The sequence below is a fragment of the Scyliorhinus canicula genome, chromosome 15 (assembly GCF_902713615.1).
Source record: "Scyliorhinus canicula chromosome 15, sScyCan1.1, whole genome shotgun sequence".
In the NCBI taxonomy this organism is placed as follows: Eukaryota; Metazoa; Chordata; class Chondrichthyes; order Carcharhiniformes; family Scyliorhinidae; genus Scyliorhinus; species Scyliorhinus canicula.
Genome location: NC_052160.1, coordinates 21012102 through 21037323, shown reverse-complemented (window position 1 = coordinate 21037323; position 25222 = coordinate 21012102). Strand labels below are relative to the sequence as shown.

Genomic DNA, 25222 nt, shown 5'->3' with positions numbered 1-25222 from the left:
ATTTTTTTCAATTGTAATTGCAGTGAAGACTTGCATTTTTACAATACCTGATCAGATTATTTCTAACTTGTGTGGGAAAAGTTTGTCTTCCACCTGAGGAAGGAGCAGTGCTCCGAAAGCTAGTGATTTGAAACAAACCTGTTGGACTTTAACCTGGTGTTGTAAGACTCCTTACTGTGCTCACCTCAGTCCAACGCCGGCATCTCCACATCATGAATGAATAAAGATAAAGGACCATCTTAGTTCACCTTCTGGCATCATGCTTGTCACGTGATACATTGATTATGGATTTATTGACTAGCCATCATCAGCATTTGTCTACATATCCAGGCATGTTGCGAGGACTTCCTGCCCCACCAAAATATGGAAGGATTTGGGAATCAGAAGGCTAGAGTCACTCGTTCCTTCCGAGCGTGCTGCACCATCTTTTCTCAGGTTACTCAGGTATCTGGGCAGCACGGTGGCGCAGTGGGTTAGCCCTGCTGCCTCACGGTGCCGAGGTCCCAGGTTCGATCCCGGCTCTGGGTCACTGTCTGTGTGGAGTTTGCACATTCTCCCCATGTTTGCGTGGGTTTCGCCCCCACAACCCAAAGGTGTGCGTGGATTGAACACGCTAAATTGCCCCTTAATTCGAAAAAAATGAATTGGGTACACTAACATTTTAAAAGAAAAGTTACTCTGATATCAGGAATGTGCCCAGCCTCCCTAGCTTGTAGGGAGAGTGAGCCATAATTTGGAACAGTCTCATTTAGACAGATAGTCCGACGACTGGCCTGTGAAGACACCGTAAGAGTGTTGGAAATGCTGTAATTTGCAGGTTGCACATGGGATATGTTGTTGAGACAGCGAATCAATTCTGTTGTATAACTAGCCTGTGGCATATGCAAACTGGGTTCCTGATACTGACACTGTGACTGAAATGGGCTAGATAATGAATGCACAAAAAAAGTCTTTGATACTCTTACATGAAATCTGACCGTGTCTCATTTATACTAACAGTATCTAGCCCTACATCAAGGGTTTTAAAGAAGTTAATAATCGGGGGGATTTAAAAAAAATTCATTTGTAGGATTTGGGTGTCATTGGCAAGGTCAGCATGTATTATCCGTCCCTTTCTGCCCTCGAGAGGGTAATGACGTGCTGCATTCTGGGATCTCTGCAGTCTGTGTGCCGATGGTGCTCCCAGTAGATGGGAAAATTCCAGAATTTTGATCCGGCGATGATGACGGAATGGTCGTTATATGTCCACGTCAGGATGGTGCATGACGTGGAGGTGATGGTGTTCCGACTGATACAATATTAAGCAACACATTTCACAAAAGAAATGTTTCAGTGATACTGAAAGCAGAATAAATGTCCTGAGAATACAGTCTGTTTTAACTACAGCGCCCTTTCATCTAAAGGCTGTCCATGCTAAAAGAAAAAATTAAAATTGACCTGAAGGAGTAGCATGCAATTACCACAATACAACTTATCTCACTTGTGCAACACAATCAAGACCTTTTTAATTGAAAGTATCAACATACAAAGTCTGATCTGGGACATCATGATAACTTTTAAGTATTTCATTTCAGCACCATTTTATCCACTGTACATTATACATGATTTCCATAACCAAATGCACACCGTATTAAAATAAGACAAATGGAATGAACATGAACACATTTATGCTTCAATTAATCCTATGCTTCATTTTACTCTTCCACCTAACCATCAGGATCTTAATTTTTGGCTATTCACTTCTTTCTTTTTTGATTACATTCCTATTCAAGTATATTGCCCGCTATCTTAAAACTTAGTGAGTATATTAGTTCTGCTCCTCTATAGCTACCAGTGCATACTTCATTTTAATTGTTAGCAGCATAACATTTAATATTTACAAAAAACATATACAAATTACCAGAAGGACCAATTGCAAAATCCCAGTGACTATGAGAAAGAAGGAAGAAACAAAATACAGGTTATCTTACTTCCAATATATAATTCTTCAGCGACAGTCTAGTTTGTCATACTGGCTGTGCATATATTGCATTATGTAGGGAGAGGGAGGTGCAAGTGAGTGAAAATTAAGAAGTTGAAACAGTGCAAATTGCACATATAACGTGAATGCAATATATAAATTAGATTCTGAAAAAAAACATTCTGTATTTGGAATAAAGAAAATAACTTAGATCATTTTTTTCCCCCTTCACTTAATTCACTTACTGCCCGAACAAGTTTGCTGAGGCTTATCTTAAGTCTGTTGTCTTAAAGTGTTGGTTAGCTGAGATGTCCGGTTGCCAAGTGTGCTGTCAATGACAGCTACAGAAGCAGTTTCTCTCCATGCCAGTTAACATAATCTACTTTTCACACTATCAAACCATTACAGTGGAAATCTCATATCAATTTGCCTTGCCTTTGAAGATTTGAACAAGCATGTCACAAGAGAAAGCTTCCACTGACTTTCTGTTAAAAAACACAACATTCGCCATACAATCAAGTTTAGTCTCAAGATCTTTCTGTATGTAACGAGCTTGCTGTACATTAATAGAAATTCTACGTTTGGATGCGGTTTTGTCAGGTACCTTCGGGATGCACAATGTTTGGGTTGAGATTGCATCTCAGAAAAAGATTATTGGTCCCATTGTTGAGGTACACTTTAAAGAATGCATTGTGTAATATTAATGTCACTGTAACTGGAGTGAAAAAGATTCGGTGGCTTAATTACAGGAATTCATTAACAACTTTTCAAAATAAATTTCAGATTTTCTTTACGTCATTTAAAAAATATGCATATTAAAAAGCTGAGGATACAATTTTGGAAGAGTTGTTGCAATGGGAAAGCTTTTTACATTGTTTACCATGGTAATTATAAATTACATTATAATCTGGCACAGACATCACAGAGCACAACGTATCACAAAAATTTAACTTTAAACTGAGCAGTACATTTACTTCAAGCACAGAACACATCCCTTTGAGAACACACCCTCTGAAAACAGCTACAGGGTAGATACATAATTTAATTCAAGCTGTACATTTTGTACAGAAGAAAGCGGTACCACTGTGAGACTACATACTGACTAATTTCAGCGACACTAACATCAGTATGTTTTTTTCCTTTGACAATCTACAGAAAATTACACATTTAGGAGAGATAAAAAAGCAATTTCAAGTTTTGTCGGTGCACATTTGCAACTAAGACACAAAAAAATCTATGGCCATTGGAAAAAGTTGATGATGTAGAATCACTGCCGGTTAAAGTCTGTACAGCTCATTTTAATTTTTACTTCATACATTTAAATACTTCATACACATAAATACAGTTGTTTGAAGACTTGTAGAACAAAGTTGACCAACAGAGAATTGGCACATGACCAGCAATGGACAATTATAGATGGGTTCGTGAAACAAGATGGAATTAAAAAAGAAACTTCAATTTTTCATGTCATTGTGTTTATAGTGCCCTATTGCAGAGGAAACATTCTGGGATGAAATATTAATGAACAAAAATACTCATGCAGTGTTGTTGTGTGAATTGAACCATAACTTTTGACAGTCGTTCGAAATGCTGAGATGAAACTCATGCTCTCAATTTTACAATTTAGCGACATGCACATCACTTTCGACTTCACTTTCTTGCCACAGTTTAGTTTTCTTTTAGTGCTTGTACCCCACCTCTCCCCCCTCCCCATCCTGTTAATTGTTGGGGAGTATTGGGGGGCACAAAGATGGAGAGGTAAATAGGCTGCTGCACAGACACCGAACAATTCATATTTCAAAAAGAACAGTGACGAGCAGGCAATGTCCTAAATGTCCCATGGTGTCAGGAACCAAAGATCCTTCTATGGTTTATGTTTAAAATGTGCTTCCACTAGAAAATAAAACAAAAAGGCAGAGGTTATTTTGTTGGAAATCCATTTTTGACAACATTAAGAAGCTTTTATATTCTTTTTATAAGTCCTGTGGTCTAAAAGCAAAGAATGCTGTTATCTGTGGGGAGGGAATCAACTAATATTTCAGGTCAGTGCCTTTTCGTCAGAACTGGAAGATGTTCAAGCCGAGAAGCTTTTAAGCTGGGAAAACAGGATAGGAATGGAAGAAAAAGGAGAGCTCTGCTGAGGGCCAAAATTATGAAGGTAAAATGGGGTGGTCATGGGGCATGTAAAGAAGAAACTGATAAGAATCCATTGGTTGCCTTTGCTTTAATGTGATTGGTCTAATAGCCGAACAGAGTATGTCTTTGCATTCTAATTAGTCAACATTAAAGTTTAATTTCCTGCTAATCAACAGAACCATATTATTGTTTTAAACATCAAGGGTAAGTGTGTTGGCACATAAGATGAAACCCAATGTAAATTATCTTGTTTAGGTTTTTCAAGAAAGCATTCTGAATAAATGCAGAAAAGGGACACAAGCTCAGATGTTTTGCTATGGGATGTCAACACCGCAATCTGCAGCAGGTTGGTATCAAATTCCTTTCTCTGTTAAGTTAATGGAGGAAACAAACACTACAAGTGAAGATAAATTCCACAAGAGTAGAATGTTGCAGATGATGAAAGACTGGAACAATGGAAACACATCAGCCTCTTCAGGGCAGAAGCAGTTAAGGTTCATTTGGGTGTCAAACATTCTTCAGAAATAAGCCTTTATTGCAAATTTTCATTTCAGTGCATGAAGCATTTGTACCAAATAATGTGACACAGCCTGATGTCCGAGTAATTGAATGAATTATTCAAAAGGAAAATGCCAGTACTGTATGAAATCTCCATCACAGCTGATATTCAGCACTGTGCCTCTATTAATCTTTATTCTAACACTTCACGATGGCCTTGCTCCAGATCTTTACAGGGTTGGAGTACAGGCAGATTAATCCCAACACTTCCAAATGAATCTAACAACAGCAAATCCCATATTCTGTCACAACCCTAAGGGTATTCAGAATCTCAAGAATATTTTACCGTTGCCCTCGCCGACCTCCTGGTCTGGCAACTTCTCAAATTTGGAAAATTTGCACCTTTGTTTCCAAATCCCTCCGTGGCTCTGCCTCTCCCAATCTCGGTTACCTCCGCCCACCCTCCAATCCCCCGAGATCTGTGTGCTTTTCCTCAATTTTATCCGCTCCACCATTCACAGTTGTGTTTACAGCTGCCTGAGTCCTGAACACTGGAATTTATTCCTTACACCTCCCAACTCTCCCTCTTCCTTTAAGAATCTCCTGAAAACCTACCTCTTTGACCAAGCTTTAGATTGCTTGCGCTATGTTTCCTTATGTAGCTCTGTGCTAATTGGTGTTTGATTGATCGCTCCCTCCTGTGAAGGGCTGTGGGTCTTTGGAAAAAGTCACTGTATAAACACAATTTAGTGTTGATTCTCCTGCAGATTTTGCTCCTCGCTTTGTACACACAAGAGAAAAACATTTTGTGCAAAGGCTTTTGTTCCTTACCTGCGTACTCCTGGGGCAACATTGCCCTGTCAATAACCTTCTGAAAGGCTTCCATCCAAATGCGACGCTCATTCTCGCTTTCACATGCAAAAAGGAACTTCCTGTCAGGAGTTACTATGGTAATTCCATATTGCCAATGGTTTCCTTGGGTTGCTGGAGGAAGACCATCTAAAACACTATAGCTATTTTCCTTACTCCCAATGAACACTTCACCGCGAGCAAAGGCATCCTGCAATGAGAGAATGTGGTTGTTTTTTCTCTTTCTCTCTTCAGCATTGTTCTGCTTTGTTGTATAAAATAGGCCAAAGAATGTGATTTATACCTTGAAAGATTGGGCCATTCATTGCTGGAGTACAGTCCCACAGTTAACACCTGCCATTCCGTGTCTTACCCATGTTCACGTCTTCAGCCATAGTGCACTACACACCTGTGAGTCAGAAGGTCCTGGGTTCAAGTCCCACTTGAGCACAACAATCTAAGTGGACAATCCCAAGGCAGTGCTAAACGAGTGCTACACTATTGGAGGTGCTGTCTTTCAAGCAAAATATTAAGACAAGGAGCTGCTGCATCGGGTGGATGTAAAAGATCCCATGGCATTATTTTAAATAACAAGGGAGTTGTCCCTTGTGCCATGACCAATATTTATCCCTCATTATGTGGTCATTATCACATTTGTCAGACCTTGGACACAAATTGGATGTTGTATTTCCTGCATTTAAATAGTGACTGCATTCGTTGTTAAATGTGAAATGTGCTGTATGAATGCAACTCTTTCTCATCGTGTCTGAGCCTAAATAGTGGGTGGCAGCAGGCACTTTAACTCGGGCTGTGGCTTGGGTACAAGACAACATAGCTGTCCCTACTCCCCCACAGGCGTTCCCCAAATTAGTGGCATTGGGATTAGGAATGCTTCTTGGCTCTTCCCCTTGTTTCACGTTTGGAGCCAGGCCATTCATCAGTGAAGTCAGGAAGCTCTCTGTCATAGAAAGGGAATGGAAACTATTTCACCAAAAAGCTGTGGATGCTGAATTCATTTGAAAATCTCAAGACCGATACCGATAAGATTTGTATTTAGGAAAGGGATCTGTGTTGCAAAACTGCCTCGAATCCACACCCCCACCACCTCCGTTCCTGTGCCTCTCTTACATATCCCCACGCCGTTTGCTCCATGTGCTTTCAACTTCATATGTGCCACGCTCCTAAATTCCCTCCCCTGCCACTTCACCACCCCTCTCTCCTCCTTATGAAAACATCCTTAAAATCTACCTCTCTGGCCATGCCTTTTGTCACTTTGACTGGGTAGCCTGATTTTTCTTGATTACTGTAAGTGCCTTGGAATGTTTCTCTAAGTTAAAGGTGCCAAACAGGAGTAAGCTATTGTGGTCCTTTGGAAAGGGACAGTGAAAGAGGAGTCCTACATTCTCATATTTCTTTTTTTTATTTGAACTCTCTCCCAAGTCTCTGAGGTGGACGGTGGATGGATATTTTCAAGGCTGTGATAGGCAGATTTTTTTAAAGAATAAATTTAGAGTATCCAATTCTTTGTTTTTCCAATTAAGGGGCAATTTAGCGTGGGCAATGCACCTACCCTGCACATCTTTTTGGGTTGTGGGGGTTAGACCCAGGCTGACACGGGGAGAATGTGCAAATTCCTCACAGACAGTGACCCGGGGCCAGAATCGAACCCGGATCCTCAGCTGCGTGATAGACAGATTTTTAATCAGTAAGGGAATCAAGGGTAACGGGGGTAAGGCGGGAAAGTGGAGTTGAGGATTATCACTTCAGACCAGTCGTGATCTCATCGAATGGCAGAGCAGACTCGATGGGCTGAATGGCCTACTTCTGCTCCTACGTCCGATGGTCTTTTGGGTAGTTGACAATACAATAAATTAACAAATGTTCCTTCCACGGCACCAATGGCTTTTAATAAACAGTTTCTACAGGTGCACATTCAAAGCATGAAAGCAATGTCATACAATCCAATGCCAGTTCAGATTTTGGTGAGTGATTATCCTGGTACAGAATTGATAAAGTAAAGTGCAAAACCAGTTTTGTTACCTGCAATCAAAATACAGTAACATAGATTCCACCACACTGGGAGACTGACGTCTCTGTTGTTAATCTCATACTGATAGAAAATTATGGGGCCATTCTCCCTAACACTTCCTTTATAAAATTTAATTTAAAAATATAGTGACCAAACTGCTGCTTATTGCCATCACTGTCTGGCAGAGAAATGCCTCCTGCTGATTATTCTGGCAAGTGGTATGAATGCAAAACGGGAAGGGGTGAAATGAGCTTCAGTATGAAACGGACCTCGGGGTGAATCAGCAGCCAGTTCTAAACTGCGTCCGTTCACTTTGATACAAAAGAATGTGAGGCACCAAAGAGCTCATTTTGCATTGATGGTCAAGACCAATTTCTTCCTTGGATTTCCCCATTTTGTAAGTTGGGTCAATTGGAGGTCACTGGCCCCCAAAGCACTGTCCCTGCTCGGACCACAGAATCTTTAGTACACATCGCTTGCTTTGAATTTGGGCGTCATTTAATTCCACTTGTCCTTCTTTTCAGGTGGCTTGTTCTCAAAATGCATAATGTTGTCGCTCCTTTTTAAAAAAAAAAGTGGTGGAAAAAATGATTCCTGTGCCAGTACTGGATTCGAGGAGGAATCTTGTGCCACTGTGTGAGATTACACCCTGAACATTTAGAACAAGGAATCAGCTAACTTCCTAAAAGTAAGAAATGAGGACACGTGTCCTGTGCCTACCAGTGGATCTTTAAAGTACATCAGCCTCCTGTCGTCTAACGTGAACCATCGTTTCTTAAACCCTTCAGTTTGCTGAGGAAAAACAGAGCAAGGTTAAAAGCACTGATGTAAGAGACGGGATGAAAACTGTTCTGTAAAGTAAATATACAAAGTCATTTTGTTGACGTTACAAGTTATTATGTTTAAGAGTGCTTCCATATGTTCACAGGAGGTTGAAACAGAAAGGAAAGACTGAAAAGCTTTCAAGCAGAACAAATCACTGTTGAAAAAAAGAATGCAATCTATTTGACAACAATGTAAAGCAGTCTATTCACGCTGATCATCATTTGCGATCTTGTTGGTACAGTCTTAACAAGTCTCCATATAAAGTCTGATCAGACTCTTTGTGGATTTGTCATTAACATTAATTCTTGAGTTGTGGGCATCGCAGGAAAGGCCAGCATTTGTTGCACATCCCTGATTGTCCTATAGAGGGGGGTAGTGAGCCACCTTCTTGAAGCACTGCAGTCCATGTGGTGTAGGTGCACCTAACAGTGCTGTTAGGGAAGGTGTTTCAGGATTTTGACCCAGCAATGGTGAAGGAACGGCCAATACACATCCAAGACAAGATGGGGTGTGACTTGGAGGGGAACTTGTAATGAAGGTGTTGCCGTGCATCTGCTGATTTTGTCCTTCTAGAATCTAGATGATAGAGACCGACAGGAGTAGTCTTGGCAAGTTGCTGCAGTACATCTTGTGGATGGTTATGCTGTAGCCACTGTGCACCGGGAGTGGAGGAATGACTATTTAAGGTGGTGAATGAGATGTTCATTTGTGCCTAGGTTAAAAACCCTCCTGATCTCTCCATCCTAAAACTTGTTATACTTTATTTGCCTGCTGCTGTGGACCATATTTACGCTATCTTGTGGACATTCTTCTAACTCTAATCGCTCTCAATCTTTTGGCAACAGTGCCTAACTTGCCTTTGAGACTTGGAAAAGTGTGGCATGTATGTAGGAAATTAGGAAAGTTTGAGGATACACAGCAAATTGTTAGAATTCTTTATTTTTATGCATGGATTGCAAATCACTGGATTAATCATTCAACTCAAATAAATTGAACTAGCCAACGCCCCTCAAATCAGATTGCTGAACAAGAGATTTCAAAAGAAACTTTTCAATAGAATTTATTCAAAATTCTAAAATGTTTTAATGTGTTTATGAGCAACCTGTACACTTGGCTGTTATTACTTATCACACCATTTCCACACCGTCAACATTTTTAACATTAGGGGATGATTCAAACATTGGGCACGATTCAACTAAAAGGGAACAACGTCGCACAGCGAGCACGTTTCGCCACGTGTTTCCCGGGGTCTCACGACTTGTATCGGCCCACGGCGGCACGGCGAGTTGCTTTTCGGACGCAGAGTGGCCGTTGGATCGCGCCCATTGTGTCAATTTAAGAAAGTTTTCTGGTAGGTTTTTCTGGAAGGAGTGGGGCCTGCAAAAGGGCAGAAGCCGAACGGGAGAAGGGCGTTAAGTCGTGTCTACTCTGATTTCTGCTACCAGGACATTTACTCTTGGACGGACGTGCGGAAGGATTAGCGTTCCTAATCATCACCAAAAGAATTAACGGAAGAATTGCAAGACGCCATCAGCGAAGGAATTAGCTGGAAAACATTAACAGCTGGACAGCAGGAACAACTGGCTTAACCACAACTCCAACACCGATGTCACCCATTCTCGCTATGATCATAACATTTGGAAAACCATGGTTATTTTGGCATGGCACTTAGGCGATGACAGATCAAGTTTAAAATGGGAAAATGAAAAGAACTGGGACTTGCTGGATGGTATTGGGTTTGTTCAAACTTGGGAGTCCAGGGTTTTTGGATTATTCAGTACTCTTAGAATTGGCTTTCAGAACCACCAACCATTGAGTTCAAATCTGACTGTAATCATGACACTGATTTGGGGCATTTAGTGACATCAGTCAACAGGGGGAGCCTACAGGCTGAAAGCAACAGGCTGAGCTTCATTTAAAGTTCATTTTTAGCTGGTTGAATTTGTCAATTCATTTTTCGGAGCTTGTGACTTCAGCTTCCTCTTCTAATGAAAACAATTGGTGGTTGTCTGCAGGAGTTCCGACATAATTCTGAGAAACCTCATAAAGATGTGTGAAATGAACGAAACTTGGGACTGAAAACATACTTCCCTTTCTTGTGAAATAATGACTTTGTCGAAGAACATAGTTTACTTCTTGGGTCCATGAACCATGGGTGGTGTTGAAAAACTAATGGTTGACCCAATGGGCGCGATTCTCCACTCCCGCGCGGCATTGGGAAGGCCGTCGTGAACGCGGCCGAGTTTCACGACGGCTCGACACGGCCCTGTTCCCGATCGATTCTGGCCCCGGAAATGGGCTAGGAGAGGGGCCGCGGGAAACACGTGGGGAATGACGGCAAAAGCCCGCAACCCCCGAATGACGCCCGAGTGATGCCGCTCCGCGTCGTAAAAGGCCGCGAGCAACGACAACAAGTGAGGGGGTGAAAATGACGGAGCCACGGAGGGCCGCCCCGAGGTTCGGGGAGACTGACCTCGAGACCCTCCTCGAATAGGTGGAGCAACGGAGGGGCATCATCATCCCTAGAAGAGGGCATCGCCACCCTGCCAGCGTTGTGCGACGGGCCTGGCGTGAGGTGGGCACGGCAGTGAGTGCTGTGGGGCAGACCCCTCGGTCTGGGGAGCAGTGCCGGAAGAAGCTCCACGACCTCACCAGAGCTGCCAGGGTAAGTGCCAAGAGGGTGCCCCCGGGTCACAACAATCCACCCCCCCCCCCATGTCCCTCAGTCCCTCATCACCCACCTCCCCCACCCCCCCAGGCACGAGGGGGAGGGGGAGGGGGGGGCGAGAGTGAGTGGAGGGTGGTTAACAAAGTTGTCACAGACCCACATGAGCGCTGTGACCCCCTGGAGAGATGCCATTGTGTGGCTGCAACTTTCCCCCCAACCTGTGCCAATATCTGAACACCCTGATGTTCCCTGTTGAATTGTGATGATCTATCCATGCCCCCCCCCCCCCCTCCCCAAACAGGACAAGACTGCTCACAACAACCGGGAGCGGAACAGGACCGGTGGGGGTTCACCCATTCTGCACCCCCTTACAGTCTTTGAACAGAGGGCACTGGACCTTGCTGGGGGATCTGGCACCCGGGAGGTCGCGCAATGCGAGGTTGGAGGTGCAGAACCAAGTGAGACAACCCTGCATGATGACCCCCCCCCAGCCCATCCTCTGTCCCCTCACACTCTACCCACTGGACCCCCCCATCCTCTGTCCCCTCACACTCTACCCACTGGACCATCCTACGCCCAGCCGAGCGTGTCTAATTAACCCCGTATTATTCTGTTCCCTAGGGCGTGGTGATGAACGTCCAGGGCCGTCTGCTGCCACACACACGCGCCCATCTGCCATGACCACCGCACCCAGGGCCGCACACCAGAGGGTGGCAGAAGGTCGGCCAGGAGTGCCATCTTCCTAACCCGGGACCATCGAGCAGGACGCACACAGGACGGCGACACACTCAACAGAGTCACCTGCGGGAGAACCAGACTTGGGCTGCGTGCAGCCTGCGCTCGGATATGACTGGGACGAGGACACTGCTGGTTTTATGACGGTCGAGAACCTAGAGTTTGCGGCACTGCTGTTTCCCACATCATCCACCATCCCAGAGACACTCACCTCGGTTGGGCAATTAAGTGATGAGCCTTCTGGGTCACGGTCTGGTGTGCACCACGCAGCTGAGCCGGTACAGCAGATGGAGGTCGGAGCAGCCGAGGGGCTGGACGGTCGGAGGGCAGCCCAGGCCCAGCATCCAGCTGGTTCCCAGACGCTTTCCGGGTTCCTGGATTTACTCGACCCACGTGGACAGCCGATGCATTTTGAAACCCAGGGACACAATGACGGGATAAGGGCCGTCTTCCAGCAGCTGCAGACGCAGTTAGAGGAATCAAACCGCGTTCAGGAGCAGGGAGTGGTGCCGCTCATGGCAGCCACCCAGGCCGACACCGCACGGGTGGCGTCCGCGGTCGAGGCAATGAGTGAAACGGTATCGGCCATGGGTCAGGTTATGCAAGGCGTTGGGCTTAATGTGCACGCGTCATCCTTGGCCCTGGACAGGGCTGGCCTCTCACAGGCAGCAATGTGCCAGAGCCAAAACGACATTGCCGGCGCGCTACGGACCCTGGCCGAGTCTCACCAGGCCATGGCCCAGTCCCAGCACGCATGGCACAGTCCCAGCACGCATGGCACAGTCCCAGCAGGCCATGGCACAGTCCCAGCATGCCATGGCCCAGTCCCAGCACGCCATGACCCAGTCCCAGCAGGCCATGGCACAGTCCCAGCATGCCATGGCCCAGTCCCAGCACGCCATGACCCAGTCCCAGCAGGCCATGGCACAGTCCCAGCATGCCATGGCCCAGTCCCAGCACGCCATGGCCCAGTCCCAGCACGCATGGCACAGTCCCAGCACGCATGGCACAGTCCCAGCAGGCCATGGCACAGTCCCAGCAGGCCATGGCACAGTCCCAGCAGGCCATTGCACAGTCCCGTCAGTCGCGGAGAGCATCGACCGCCTGACACACGTGCTGGATGGCGTCGCGCACTCACAGGTTGAGGTCACACAGTCGCTGGCGGGAATGTCTCACTCCCTGGACTCCGTCTCAGCGAACCTTCGAACCCTGGTCGATACTGTTGCAGGATTCCAGGACTGGCAGCGCCAGGTGTCGGTGGGGCGACGGGGCACCTCCCCGCTCGCACCTCCGTCCCGCAGTGAGGCCCGGGAGCCACTGGGCTCCCCGAGGGAGGAGGAGGTTCTGGGGCCCGTCCCATTAACTCCATCACGGGACGTCCTTGAACTCTCAGCCTCCTCCCGTCCCATCCCTGGTGCATCAGGTGGGCAGCGGGCAGAGCAAGGTGGCACCACATCATTCGAAATGCCCGCGGAGCAGCCTGGCCCATCAAGGCCGGGTCGCCCCATGAAATGAATGCCGACAGGGAGACATGTCGCGGGGCGTGATTCTCAGCAGTCCGCCTCCACTCCTGCTGTACCATCTGGGGATTCACTTAGACGTAGTGGTAGGGTCCGTAAGGCAATGAAGAGGGACACAGAGTAAGTTGGCACGGGTGAAAGGCACAGATTGGTTGTAGGGGCTAGGGCATCTGTACATAATATTCACCATTAAACTCACTGTTGCACCTAACTTGTAAGACTGTGATTTTTCTGTTGCCACGGGGATCGTGATGGTGACTGAGTGTCGCTGGGGTTGACGAGCGGTGAAACTTCAGTGCCGGGTGTGCAGTCCCTTCCCCCCCCCCCCCCCACCCCCTCCCACAGCTACCCCCCGCAGGCACGTGATGGAGTGTCCCTGATGAACACAGCGACCACCGAGATGGATGGTTCAGCTATTGCCATGGGTCAGACTTTGTCTAACGATTCTGAGCTCACAGCTCATCGCAGAGCGGGCTGTCATCATTCAACATGGCACTGATCACACCCGCTGACACAGCCATCAATGTCGTGCCATACCATTGTGCCGCAGTGGTAAGGGTGATCTCGAAGTGGAGCAGTGTACACGGTGCGGCGGGGGGGAGGGGGGGGGGTGAAGTTGTGTGCTGACCGTCTGCACGACTGGCAATGCAGGTGGTGGTTTGGTGTTCAGCGGGGACGTCGCGCGCTACGCGTGAATCTTGCTGCCACCAAGGCGTCGCGTGCCTGCCGTCCTCGCCGGGTCCGTCGTGCAGTCTCCTGGACATTACCAGCACCCGGGTCGTGTCTGTGTGCTGCGCCCGACGCACCACCAACCTCCTCCTCCTCCTCCGTCTCCGTGTTGGCACCACTGCCAGTGGCTTCTGCCTCCGACTCCACCACCAGTGGACAGCAGACCACGACAATGCGAGCGACCCTGTCAGGCTGGTACTGCAGGGCCCCTCCTGAGCGGTCCAGGCACCTGAATCGCATTTTCAGCAGACCGAAGCAGCGCTCCACCACACCCCTGGTTGCTGCATGGACCTCATTGAAAAGGGTCTCCGCGTTGGTCTGAGGCCTCCGTATGGGCGTCATCAGCCAAGACCTCAGTGGATAACCCCTGTCGCCCAGCAACCAGCCCCTCAGCTGGGGGGGGCCGTCCCTCAAACATAGCAGGGATGAATGACTGTGCAAGAATGTACGCATCATGCACACTTCCAGGGAACCTTGCGTACACGTGCATGATCTTCATATGGGGGTCGCATACCACCTGGATGTTCATGGAGTATGTCCCCCTCCTGTTTGTGAACACTTCCCTGCTGCCTGCAGGCGGGCGCATGGGGACGTGAACACAATCAATGACCCCCTGGACTATTGGTATCCCGGCCACGTTGGCAAATCCACGGGCTCGTGCGTCTTGATTTGCTCGGTCCTTGGGAAAGGTGATGTAGCGGTCGGCGATGGCATAGAGGGCGTCGGTCACATCCCGGATGCACCTGTGCACCGATGCCTGTGAGATCCCGGATAAGTCCCCGCTCGGAGACTGGAAGGAGCCGGTCACATAGAAGTTAAGTGCCACCATCACCTTGACGGCAACCGGTATCGCGTGTCCTCCTCCCGTTCCACGTGGGGCGAGGTGCGACACGAGTTGGCAGATATATGCGACCGTCTCCCTGCTCAGCCGGAGTCTCCTCCTGCAGGTGATGTCCGGCATTGTCTCGAGAGCCGGGCACGGTACACCCTCGGCCTCGATTGTTGCCGCTGGAGCCCTGGCTCCACCATCAGTGTCTCCTCCTCCTCCTCCAACCCCCCATGCTGCTCGACGACGGTCCACTCCGCGGCCATTCCCTCTGCTGCTGCAGCTGCCCCTGCATCCACTGTGGGATGTCGCTGTGGACGCTGCTGGATGTCCAACTGCAGTGCAGCGGCCCCAACCACTGCGCTGAACATAGCCGTTCTGTTCTAATACATTATGGTCACCTACAGAAGGGTGGTGGGGGGCAGAGAAACAACATGTTAGACGGAGGTTAGTCGACACTTCGGCAGCCGCCTGCCACGGGATACCTGTGTGTCCCGGTGGCCTGGTCGCGCTGCTGACATGTGGCCACTTTCTGCGTCCAACGGACAGTTAACAACACGTCCTCCTCACCGGTCCATCAGTGGGCTGTGGCCATCAGCCACAGGGCAACTAGCGGCAGTGTCCTCGTCACCGTCCTGCCATGGCAGGGCGGCTGAGATGTTGCATCCGGGGGTGGACGACCCACTCCACTCACTCCCTCTCTCCCCCCCCCCCCACTCACTCCCTCTCTCCCCCCCCCCACTCACTCCCTCTCTCCCCCCCCCCCCCACTCACTCCCTCTCTCCCCCCCCACTCACTCCCTCTCTCCCCCCCCTGCTCACTCCCTCTCTCCCCCCCCCACTTCTTCCTCTCTCTCCCCCCCTCCCACTTCTCCCTCTCTCCCCCCCCCCCCCCCCCCCCCCCCGCCCCTCCCGGACTGGTCGCTGCAGTCTCGGGGAAGCCTTCCCCAGTTTACGGAGACTCCGGGAAGGTCTGCTCTCCTCCTCACTCCTCGTCAGCCAGCACGACTGGCTGGCGACTTTAAAAAGCAGGTGTGGACGGTGACGGCTTGACCTTGCGTCACGACGTCGGGACTTCGGCCCAGAGAATAGTGGGGGTGCCGGAGAATTGCCATTTTGGCTGCAACGGGCGATTCTCCGTGTTTTTGCGCGCGAAACACGATGACACAAATTTGGCTGGTTGGGAGAATAGCGGGAGCGCGTCGGACCGGCGTCGCGTGAAAAAACGGTGCAGCACGCTATTCTCTCAACCGGCGTGACATCGGATAATCGCGCCCAATGTCTCTGTGTGGCTCGGTGTCACGTTCAGTCTCGAGAAGCACCTTGCCACATTTTCAAGTCATATATACGTGCAAGTTGTTTCTGTGAAGCCAAAAGGATTCTTGGCATATCTTAATTGATTAGGCATTTGCTCCAATCACTGGGACAGCAACAACAACTTGCATTTATAAAGCACCTTTTAAAGTGCTTCACTGAGACAATGTCACAATGAAACAGCACACGGCCCTGGTCACACCGTGCCCAGAATACTGTATCTTTGGCACAAAAACTGGGCACGGAAGCACAAGGAAGCTGCTCTTAAGATCAAAGACTTCAGTAAAACCTCAATGGAGTCGAAAAGAAGGCAGCTGAGAGATAGGATTGCCAACAGCAGCTGGGTGTGATCCTGCAGGTATCATCCCATGAACAAAGTCTACCATCCACGCCCATCCAGCTCTGCGCCCCCCCCCCCCCCCCCCCCCCCCCCACCGGGTCAAATCACCCTTTTGTCCTCCTCGGGCAAGTTGCAGCAGTGTGCTGGAAATAAATCTTTAATCAAAATCTTGAAAACTTAGGGGAGGGGCCGGGGGGGGGGGGGGGGGGGGGGGGGGCTTGTGCAAATGTTCCCTTTGACCGAGTGGGACATCAATTCTCACTGAGGATTCTAAAACAGGGTGGAGGTTACTTTTTAGACAGAACTCCTATTGGAATGAGTGTGTCAGGTTAGAACTGGTGAAAGAGGAGAGGTTCCTTGTACAAAGAGCAGTCAACACGTGGAACAGCCTTTCTGGGGAGAAAATAGAGGAGCACCTTCGGTGAGACAGTATGATGTGGAGGTGGAATTGTGGTGAATGTAATTTAGTAATTCACACTGTATTTACCAATACCATTGTAAGCGCAGTAGCGTTATCCGACCACTAGGGGGAGTAGCTCTGGGAATGCTCAGGAGTTTGTGCAGGGCTCCACCCTTGGCTCCGCCCACGACTCCTCCCCCTGGACTGCTGTATAAATACCCTTGTCCAGAGCCAGCCTGCCAGTTCATCGAGAGTTCAACGGGTAACAGGCTGGCTCTGTAGTAAGTAGATTAAAACCACTGTTCATATCTTAAAACTCGAGTCTAGTGAATTGATGGTTCCATCAGGAATATTCTGGAAGGATTGGCTACCTTGTGATCTACATATCAGACCTAATATTTCACTTCATGGAGACATAGGGCACGATTTAATGGAAAATAAACATTTGGGCATATTTGGTGGGGTGTTTCCTGGCGCTTGCAGTGCTGGGAATGGGACTCTGCTTCTTTTTTGGGCTCCTGCGAGGAACGCCCCACCGAGGCCGCACTTGGACCCATTTCCTGCACTAACGAGCTCCGCTCGCCAGTGCAGGAAGAGATCTGGAGCCATTTTTAAATGTGTCCCTATCTCGTGCCCCCCCCATCCCCCACCCTCCACGGCGGCCTCCGGATCTCCCCAACTTACATGTTAGGGAGTTCTCGAGCACCGCAACCCACCTCTTAAGGACAGGACACCCCCGAGCTCGATCCCTGGCATGAGCAAGGTGCCACCTGGGCACTGGCACCCTGGCTGTGTCCCTTCCAGCCTGGCAGTGCCATTTGGGCACCCTGACATTTTCAGGGTGGTACCCTGGCGGCACTACCAGAATTCCAGGCTGGCAGTGCTCAGGTGGCATCGGGAGTGCCAGGGGACCACCCTGGCCAGAGTCCGACCACCCGGGGCGCCGATCGTCTGTGAGACCCCCCTAAGCGCCGTTATGTCAGGTTCCCGTTTGTGGAGACCAGTGCTAACTGGTGTCACGGAGAGGCCTACAAGACAAGGCCATTTAGATCATGTCCACGGTAACAGAAGCACCCGAAGAGCAAACAGTACCTGGCTTGACAGTAGATTATTCTCATGACTCAGAGATAAGTAATTTTTTTCAATTATTTAACTGCCAAAGTTTGACTGACCTTCGGTCCCGTCTTCTCCATGTATCCCTCTTTCCCATAATTTCTCGTCAGTTTTGGTACCAACTGAGACACAAAGGAAAATACTGTTGTTAATATTCTTCCAGGACACATGGCAATACTACATCGAGAGCTCAAACCAAAGGCTGAACCTAAAGCTGGGCGACACAGCCAGGTCCTTACGGGCGTCACTTGGTGCTGATCCCATAATGTTACTTGTTAGAGGCTGCATTAGAGATCTCTGTTGAGGTACGGAAGAGGGAACTGGAACAGTATAAATCTGCAAACTTGTGATGCTGAGGAGGTGTTTTTTTTTAACCGGACGAAGGGACTGTGGATGTTGGTGTTGCTACCTTCAGCAGAGAACGAGGATGTCAAAGCTGCTAGTTCTGAACGAGGAAATGGCTCTTGGTGTATGGAAAGTTGTGGCTGGGGTGTCGGAAAGAGAAGACTGGAGGGAGCCGCCATAAATGGAAGTTTTGTCTATCTGATGTGTGCAGGGAAACACAACGTTAGCCCAGGGAACTTGGGATCGGGGCTGGCAGGAGCTAAGACTTGGTGATGCTCATGGACTATCACTGGAGATTCACTGATTAAACCTGGGCAGTACGGGTCACTGATACATTTCTCACGGCTTGTCCTGTTTACTACGTTAGAGTGGTCATTACACTTCAAAAACACCACTTAGATGCTTGTACATTCCAAAGTTGTGAAAGACATAATATAAATGCCTGTGTTTTTTAAACCTTTCAAGGTGACATTTCTTGAATATGTGACTGTGCTTTAAACCACTGCAGTGTTGGCTGGACTGGACAAGATTGATCAATGGTTAACTGACCATCTGTACCATTCATAGAATCATAGAATCCCTACAGTGCAGAAGGAGGAAATTTGGCCCATCAAGTCTGCACAACCCTCCAAAAGAGCACTCTACCTAGGCCCAAGGCAGTTTCCACTAGCTGGAGAGTGAAAACCTAAAGGTCAATGTCTCAGGATATGGAGTTGGCCATGTAGGATGAAGAGGAAGTTAAATTTTGTTACAGGGTATTGAATCTTTAAAACTCTAAGCCAAGAGGGCTGTGGCTGCTCAGTCGATGAGTATATTCATGACTGAGGTCGACCGGGTATACCGGGGTATATGAGGTATACTGGGGCCCCGCAAGGCTGTGTACTTAGCCCCCTACTATACTCCCTATACACACACGACTGTGTGGCAAAATTTGGCTCCAACTCCATCTACAAGTTTGCTAACGACACAACCGTAGTGGGTCGGATCTCAAACAACAATAAGTCAGAGTACAGGAGGGAGATAGAGAACCTAGTAGTGTGGTGTCATGACAACAATTTCTCCCTCAATGTCAGCAAAACTAAAGGGCTGGTCATTGACTTCAGGATGCAAAGTATCGTACACACCCCTGCCAGCATCAACAGGGCCAAGGTGGAGATGGTTGACAGCTTCAAATTCCGAGGTGAGTACGTCACCAACAATCTGTCCTGGTCCACCCACGTCGACGCTACGACTAAGAAAGCACAACAGCGCCTATACTTCCTCAGGAAACTAAGGAAATTCGGCATGCCTACATTGACTCTTACCAACCTTTACAGGTACACCATAGAAACCATCTTATCTGGCTGCATCATAGCCTGGTATGGCAACTGCTCGTCCCAAGACTGGAAGAAACTTCAGAGAGTCATGAAGACCGCCCAGTCCATCACACAAACCTGCCTCCCATCCATTGACTCTATCTATACACCCCCCTCCCCCCTGCCTTGGGAAAGCGGGCAACATGATCAAAGACCCCTCCCAACCGGTTTACTCACTCTTCCAACTTCTTCCATCGGGCAGGAGATACATAAGTCTGAGAAAACGCACAAACATTCAAAAACAGCTGTTACCAGATTCCGAAACGACCCACTTATGGACTGACCTGATCTCTTCACAACTTCTCTACTGAGTAGTACTACACTCCCTATGCTTCACCCGATGCCCTTGTCTATGTATTTACATTGTGTATTTTCTTTTCATGTACGGAATGATCTGTTTGAACTGTACACAGAACAATACTTTTCACTGTGCCTGGGTACATATGATAATAAACAAATCCAACAATCCAACGGATCTCACAGAATGAAGCAACATGGCAATACAGCAGGAAAATGAAATTTGGGTAAAAAATCAACCATCATCTTACTGGGTGGCTCCCATCCCTTCTCATCATGTTCTTATTTAATTTATCACAAAGCTATTTCCATGGGGCAAGTTGTCCAACCTGGATCATACTGGGGCAGCACGGTAGCACAGTGGTTCGCACAATTGCTTCACAGCTGCAGGGTTCCAGATTCGATTCCCCACTGGGTCACTGTCTGTGCGGAGTCTGCACGTTCTCCCCGTGTCTGCGTGGGTTTCCTCCGGATGCTCCGGTTTCCTCCCACAGTCCAAAGATGTGCAGGCGAGGTGGATTGGCCATACTAAATTGCCCTTAGTGAACTAAAAGATTAGATGGGGTTACTGGGTTACGGGTATAGGGTGGAGGAGTGGGCTTAGGTCGGGTGTTCTTTCCAAGGGCAGGTGCAGACTCGATGGGCCGAATGGCCTCTTTCTGCACTGTAAATTCTATGAATCTATGATATCTATCCTATTTTTAGCTGTCTCCAACACTCCCTGGTCTTTGTCCCCAACAGAGCAGCAAGGAAATCTCCATTTGCCGTTTCCATATAGCCCTCTAGTGTTCCATCCCGGTCCGACCTTCCCAAACAGCTAAACCCAACTAACTCCCTAATCCGCTGTAACGCCAGCCTGATTTATAACAATTGAATGGCTCCGAAGTTTGTGACCTTGGCTATATCCTAGTATGTGACTTGGAGAAGGAGTTCTCAGGAGCTCGTCACAAATAATTGATCTGTGGTACCTCTATCACCCATAATTTTCAGACAGCACAGTCACAACATTGGGTCACGCTGAACGTTCATATCCATTCTGGTACAGTGGGAACTTCTGGAGATTATGAGACACTTCACTATAGGAAATCACTGCTTTGGCAACTATCCGTTTATTCCCTTTTGGACCACCCCCTAATTAAAGTGGTGATGAAGAAATGATTTTATTGAGCAAAACACTGTGAAGCAGGACAAAGAAGTTGAAGAATATCAGAGTTGGATTTTTAAAAATCCAATTAAAAAAACAATTGACATATGATTTACAGCACAGAAATTGACTATAATAATATAAAAGCAAACTGGAATCTGAAACGAAAATAGAAAATACTGGACAATCTCAGCACGTCTAACAACATCTGTGGGGAGAGAAGCGAGCTAACATTTCGAGTCTGGATGACTGACAAACAAATTGACTAATTGGCCCAAATAGCCCACATTGGTGCTTTTAGAAAGTGAAATAATTTTTGACAGGTTTTTTGAGGATATAACAAGGAGGATGGATGAAGGGGAACCAGTAGATGTAGGGCACGATCAAATAACCAAGTGGCACCCGAAAAGCAGCGCACCGCGGCGCAGCGTGGTCGACAAAAGCCGGGAGACTACCTGGCTTGCAGCGCCTCGAGATCTAACGCAATCTCACGAGACGTTGCAATATGGGTGAGATCACTTGTGGCAAATCTGCATATTAAAACGAGACAACTAGTCTCACTTTAATGTGCAGATTCCACAGGTACCTGAGGCTTTGGGATTCATCTCCTTTGTCTTGGACTGGTTTCCACAAATGGGGACCAGATGGAATAGCACTCATGGGGGTCTGCAGTCAATGGGGGTTGATGTCAAGGAGGATCTCCAAGAGGTGAAGGGCCAGCAAGCCTCGCTCTACACCTCGGAGGCCTCCAAGGTTATTTTCCATTCCAGAGTCCGCTCCGTGGAGCAGGATTAAAAGTGCTCACGCTTCTTCTTCCAAAAGGTGCACAGAGAGACCCCTGTGATCAGCAGTCCGAATGAAGACGATGGCTCTGTAAAATCATCGCAGTCTGACATCCTGAGGATCAGTAGATCCTTTTTGGCTGGACTGTATGATCTGAAGCCAACAGATAGCACTGTTTACCAGACTTTCCTGTCGTCTATCACGGAGGTCTTGGACGACAGTGAGCGGGAAAACCTGGACAAACCACTAACTCTGGACGAGCTGACAAAGGGCGTCAAGTTCTTTGAGACGAGTAAAACTCCCGGAAGCGACGGCTTACCGGCTGAGTTGTATCCGGCTCTGTGGGACTGGATGGGCCCAGACCTGCTGGAAGTGTACGAGAGTATGCTTTGGGGCGGCAGCATGTCAGAATCCATGAGGAAAGGCATCATCACCCTCATCTACAAGCAGAAGGGGGAAAGGGAAGAAATTCGAAATTGGCGACCCATTTCACTTTGAATGTGGATTACAAAATTCTAGCCAAGGTCATCGCCAATCGGGTCAAGTCTACTCAGGAGTCGGTGATCCACCCTGACCAGACCTGTGCTGTACCCGGCAGGAAGATCTCCGATAGCCTCGCGCTGCTCAGGGATACGATCGCCTACGTGCAGGACAGGAGGGTGGGCATTTGTCTCATCAGCCTTGACCAGGAGAAGGCTTTTGACAGACTATCGCACACCTACATGATGGATGTACTCTCCAAAATGGGGTTTGGGGAGGGAATCCGCAATTGGATCAAACTGCTCTACACAAACATCTATAGCGCAGTCTCAATCAATGGGTGGGAATCAGAAAAGTTCCAGATCAAATCTGGAGTCAGGCAGGGCTGCCCGCTCTCCTCGGCCCTGTCTATGTGCTGCATAGAACCTTTTGCCGAGTCCATCAGGAAGGATCCGGGTATGAGAGGAGTGACGATCCCAGGCAGCGGAGGCGTGCAAGTCAAGGCCACCCTGTACATGGACGATGTCGCCGTCTTCTGCTCGGATCCTGCGTCTGTACGCAGGCTCTTGAATGCCTGCGACCAGTTTGAACTGGCCTCGGGAGCCAAGGTAAACCGCGGCAAGAGCGAAGCCATGTTCTTTGGGAACTGGGCCGACCGGTCCTCTGTTCCCTTCACGGTCAGGTCAGATTACCTGAAGATGCTGGGTATATGGTTCGGAGTGGCTGGGGCGTGCACCAAAAACTGAGAGGAGCGCATTGCCAAAGTAAAACAGAAACTGGGCTAGTGAGAGCAACGCTCCCTCTCCATTGCGGGCAAAACCCTGGTCATCAGATCTGAGGTACTCTCGGTGTTACTGTACGTAGCGCAGGTCTGGCCCATTACCCGACCCTACACCGCAGCAGTCACCCGGGCCATCTTCAAATTCATCTGGAGATCCAAGATGGACCGTGTCTGAAGGGACACCATGTACAAACCTCTGGATAAAGGAGGGAAGAACGTACCCAACGCCGCCCTGATCCTGATGGCCATCTTTGTGTGCAGCTGCATCAAGCTGTGCGTGGACCCCCCGGTATGCAAACACCAAGTGTCACTACATACTGAGGTTCTACCTGTCCCCGGTGTTACGAAGGATGGGCCTGGCCTCATTGCCACGGAACGCTCCAAGTAGTTGGATCATGCTATACCACCTATTCCTCGTGGAAACATTTTTTAAAGAAAGCACCTTTGACCACAAGGCAATGAAGCAGTGGTCAGCACGTAATGCCCTCGAGGCCCTCAGGGAAAAGGAGACTGTGGAGGACGTTGGATGGTTCCCTGAGCAGACTGTCAGAGTCATTTGGCAGAACGCCTCATCACCAGAACTTTCAAACAAGCACCAAGACCTAGCTTGGCTGGTGGTGAGAAGGGCCCTCCCTGTCAGATTCTTCATGCACACCGGAAGGATCAGCACCGTTGCACGCTGCCCTCGGAGTGACTGTGGGGGAAATGAGACGGTCACCCACCTCCTTGTGGAATGTGCCTTTGCAAAGAAGGTCTGGAGAGAGATGCAGTGGTATTTGTCCAGGTTCATCCCGAGCAGCTCTGTGACACAGGACTCTGTGCTCTACGGACTGTTTCCAGGGACACACACCGAGACAAAATCAACTGCTGCTGGAAGGTCATCAACTCGGTGAAAGACGCTCTTTGGTCTGCCCGAAACTTGCTGATCTTCCAGTGCAAAGAATTGTCCTCGGCCGAGTGTTGCACACTGGCACATTCCAAGGTCCAGGACTACGTGCTGAGGGACGCACTCAAGCTTGGGGCAGCTGCCGCCAAGGCGCAATGGGGAAAGACCACTGTGTAAGGTCTTCCAACAAATGTACACCAAGGGGGGTTAACAGTGTAAAACCCCTCGGTTTGGGTCTTCAACACTCCAATGTATAAAACAAACATGACAATGTTAATATTTAAGAAAGAATTGTAATGTAAAGAGGGATATGTGTGTAATGTCATACCAATTGAATGGAAGAAAACAAGTGAATGTGTAACTTTGAAGGAAATGGACAGTCTAGACAATTTGAAATGTTCTGTAATGTTTATTAGAGATTTTATGAATAAAGTATATTTTTTGGGGAAAAAAGCACTCATGGGGGTCTCCCAGGGGTTTGGAGGCCCCAAGCTGCATGCGCTTTGGGCAGGGTAGTGCCCTGGTACTTCCAAGATGCCCAGGAGTCACGGTCAGCTGGCATGGGTACTTTTGTGTATTTTTTGTGTGCATGTGCAAGATCGGGCTGAGGGTGCCCTGTATGGGTGTTGGGGTGGGTGCAGGGGGCTGGAAACCCTCCCATAGTGTGTTCGGGATAGGGGGTGGGTCGGTGGTTACAGTGAGCAGAGCTCCTCAGTGTACAAAATGGGGCTATGGGTGACCTTGGCTGCATGTTCTCCACTGAGGTCCCTTATGCAATGTGAGTAGTGTTGTTTAGCCATGTGTGTTTCTTGGTGCTGTGAGCGCCGAGAGACATGCAGCTAAACACGCTCGCAATGGGACTTTGTTTCCAGTTAGTTGAATCGCGCCCGTAATGTATTTAGATTTCCAAAAGGCATACAATAAGGGGCCTCATTAAAGATTATTATGCAAGATAAGAGCTCATGATGCTGCGCGTTATATATTAGTCTGGGCAGAGCTAACTAAAAGGAAGTAAGAGACTTGGGATAAACAGATCATCTTCAGTTGGTAAACTGTAAATAGTGGAGTGCCACAGTGCTGGAGATCAGCCATTAACAATCTATATTAATGAACTGGATGAAGTGTATTGTGGCCAAATTTGTTGATGATGGAAAGATTGGTGTAAAACAAGTTGCAAGGGGGACACAAAGAGGATAGGTTAAACAAGTGG

General features: G+C 48.3%; 1 protein-coding gene across 3 annotated transcripts in view; it reads right to left on the bottom strand.

Moving 5' to 3' along the window:
* Nucleotides 1–1476: 1476 nt before the first annotated feature.
* Nucleotides 1477–25222, bottom strand: part of LOC119978506 (arf-GAP with dual PH domain-containing protein 1) — a 147262-nt gene continuing 123516 nt past the window's right edge. For 2 of the 3 annotated variants that reach the window (XM_038820185.1, XM_038820184.1), the window contains 4 exons: nt 18001–18063; nt 8193–8264; nt 5426–5654; nt 1477–3853 (listed from right to left, as the gene is read on the bottom strand). In XM_038820185.1, the coding sequence (XP_038676113.1) occupies nt 3825–3853; nt 5426–5654; nt 8193–8264; nt 18001–18063 (393 nt within the window). In that variant the 3' untranslated portion in view covers nt 1477–3824. The remainder of the gene's footprint in view (nt 3854–5425; nt 5655–8192; nt 8265–18000; nt 18064–25222) is intronic. The other variant, XM_038820186.1, reaches the window with a different exon arrangement.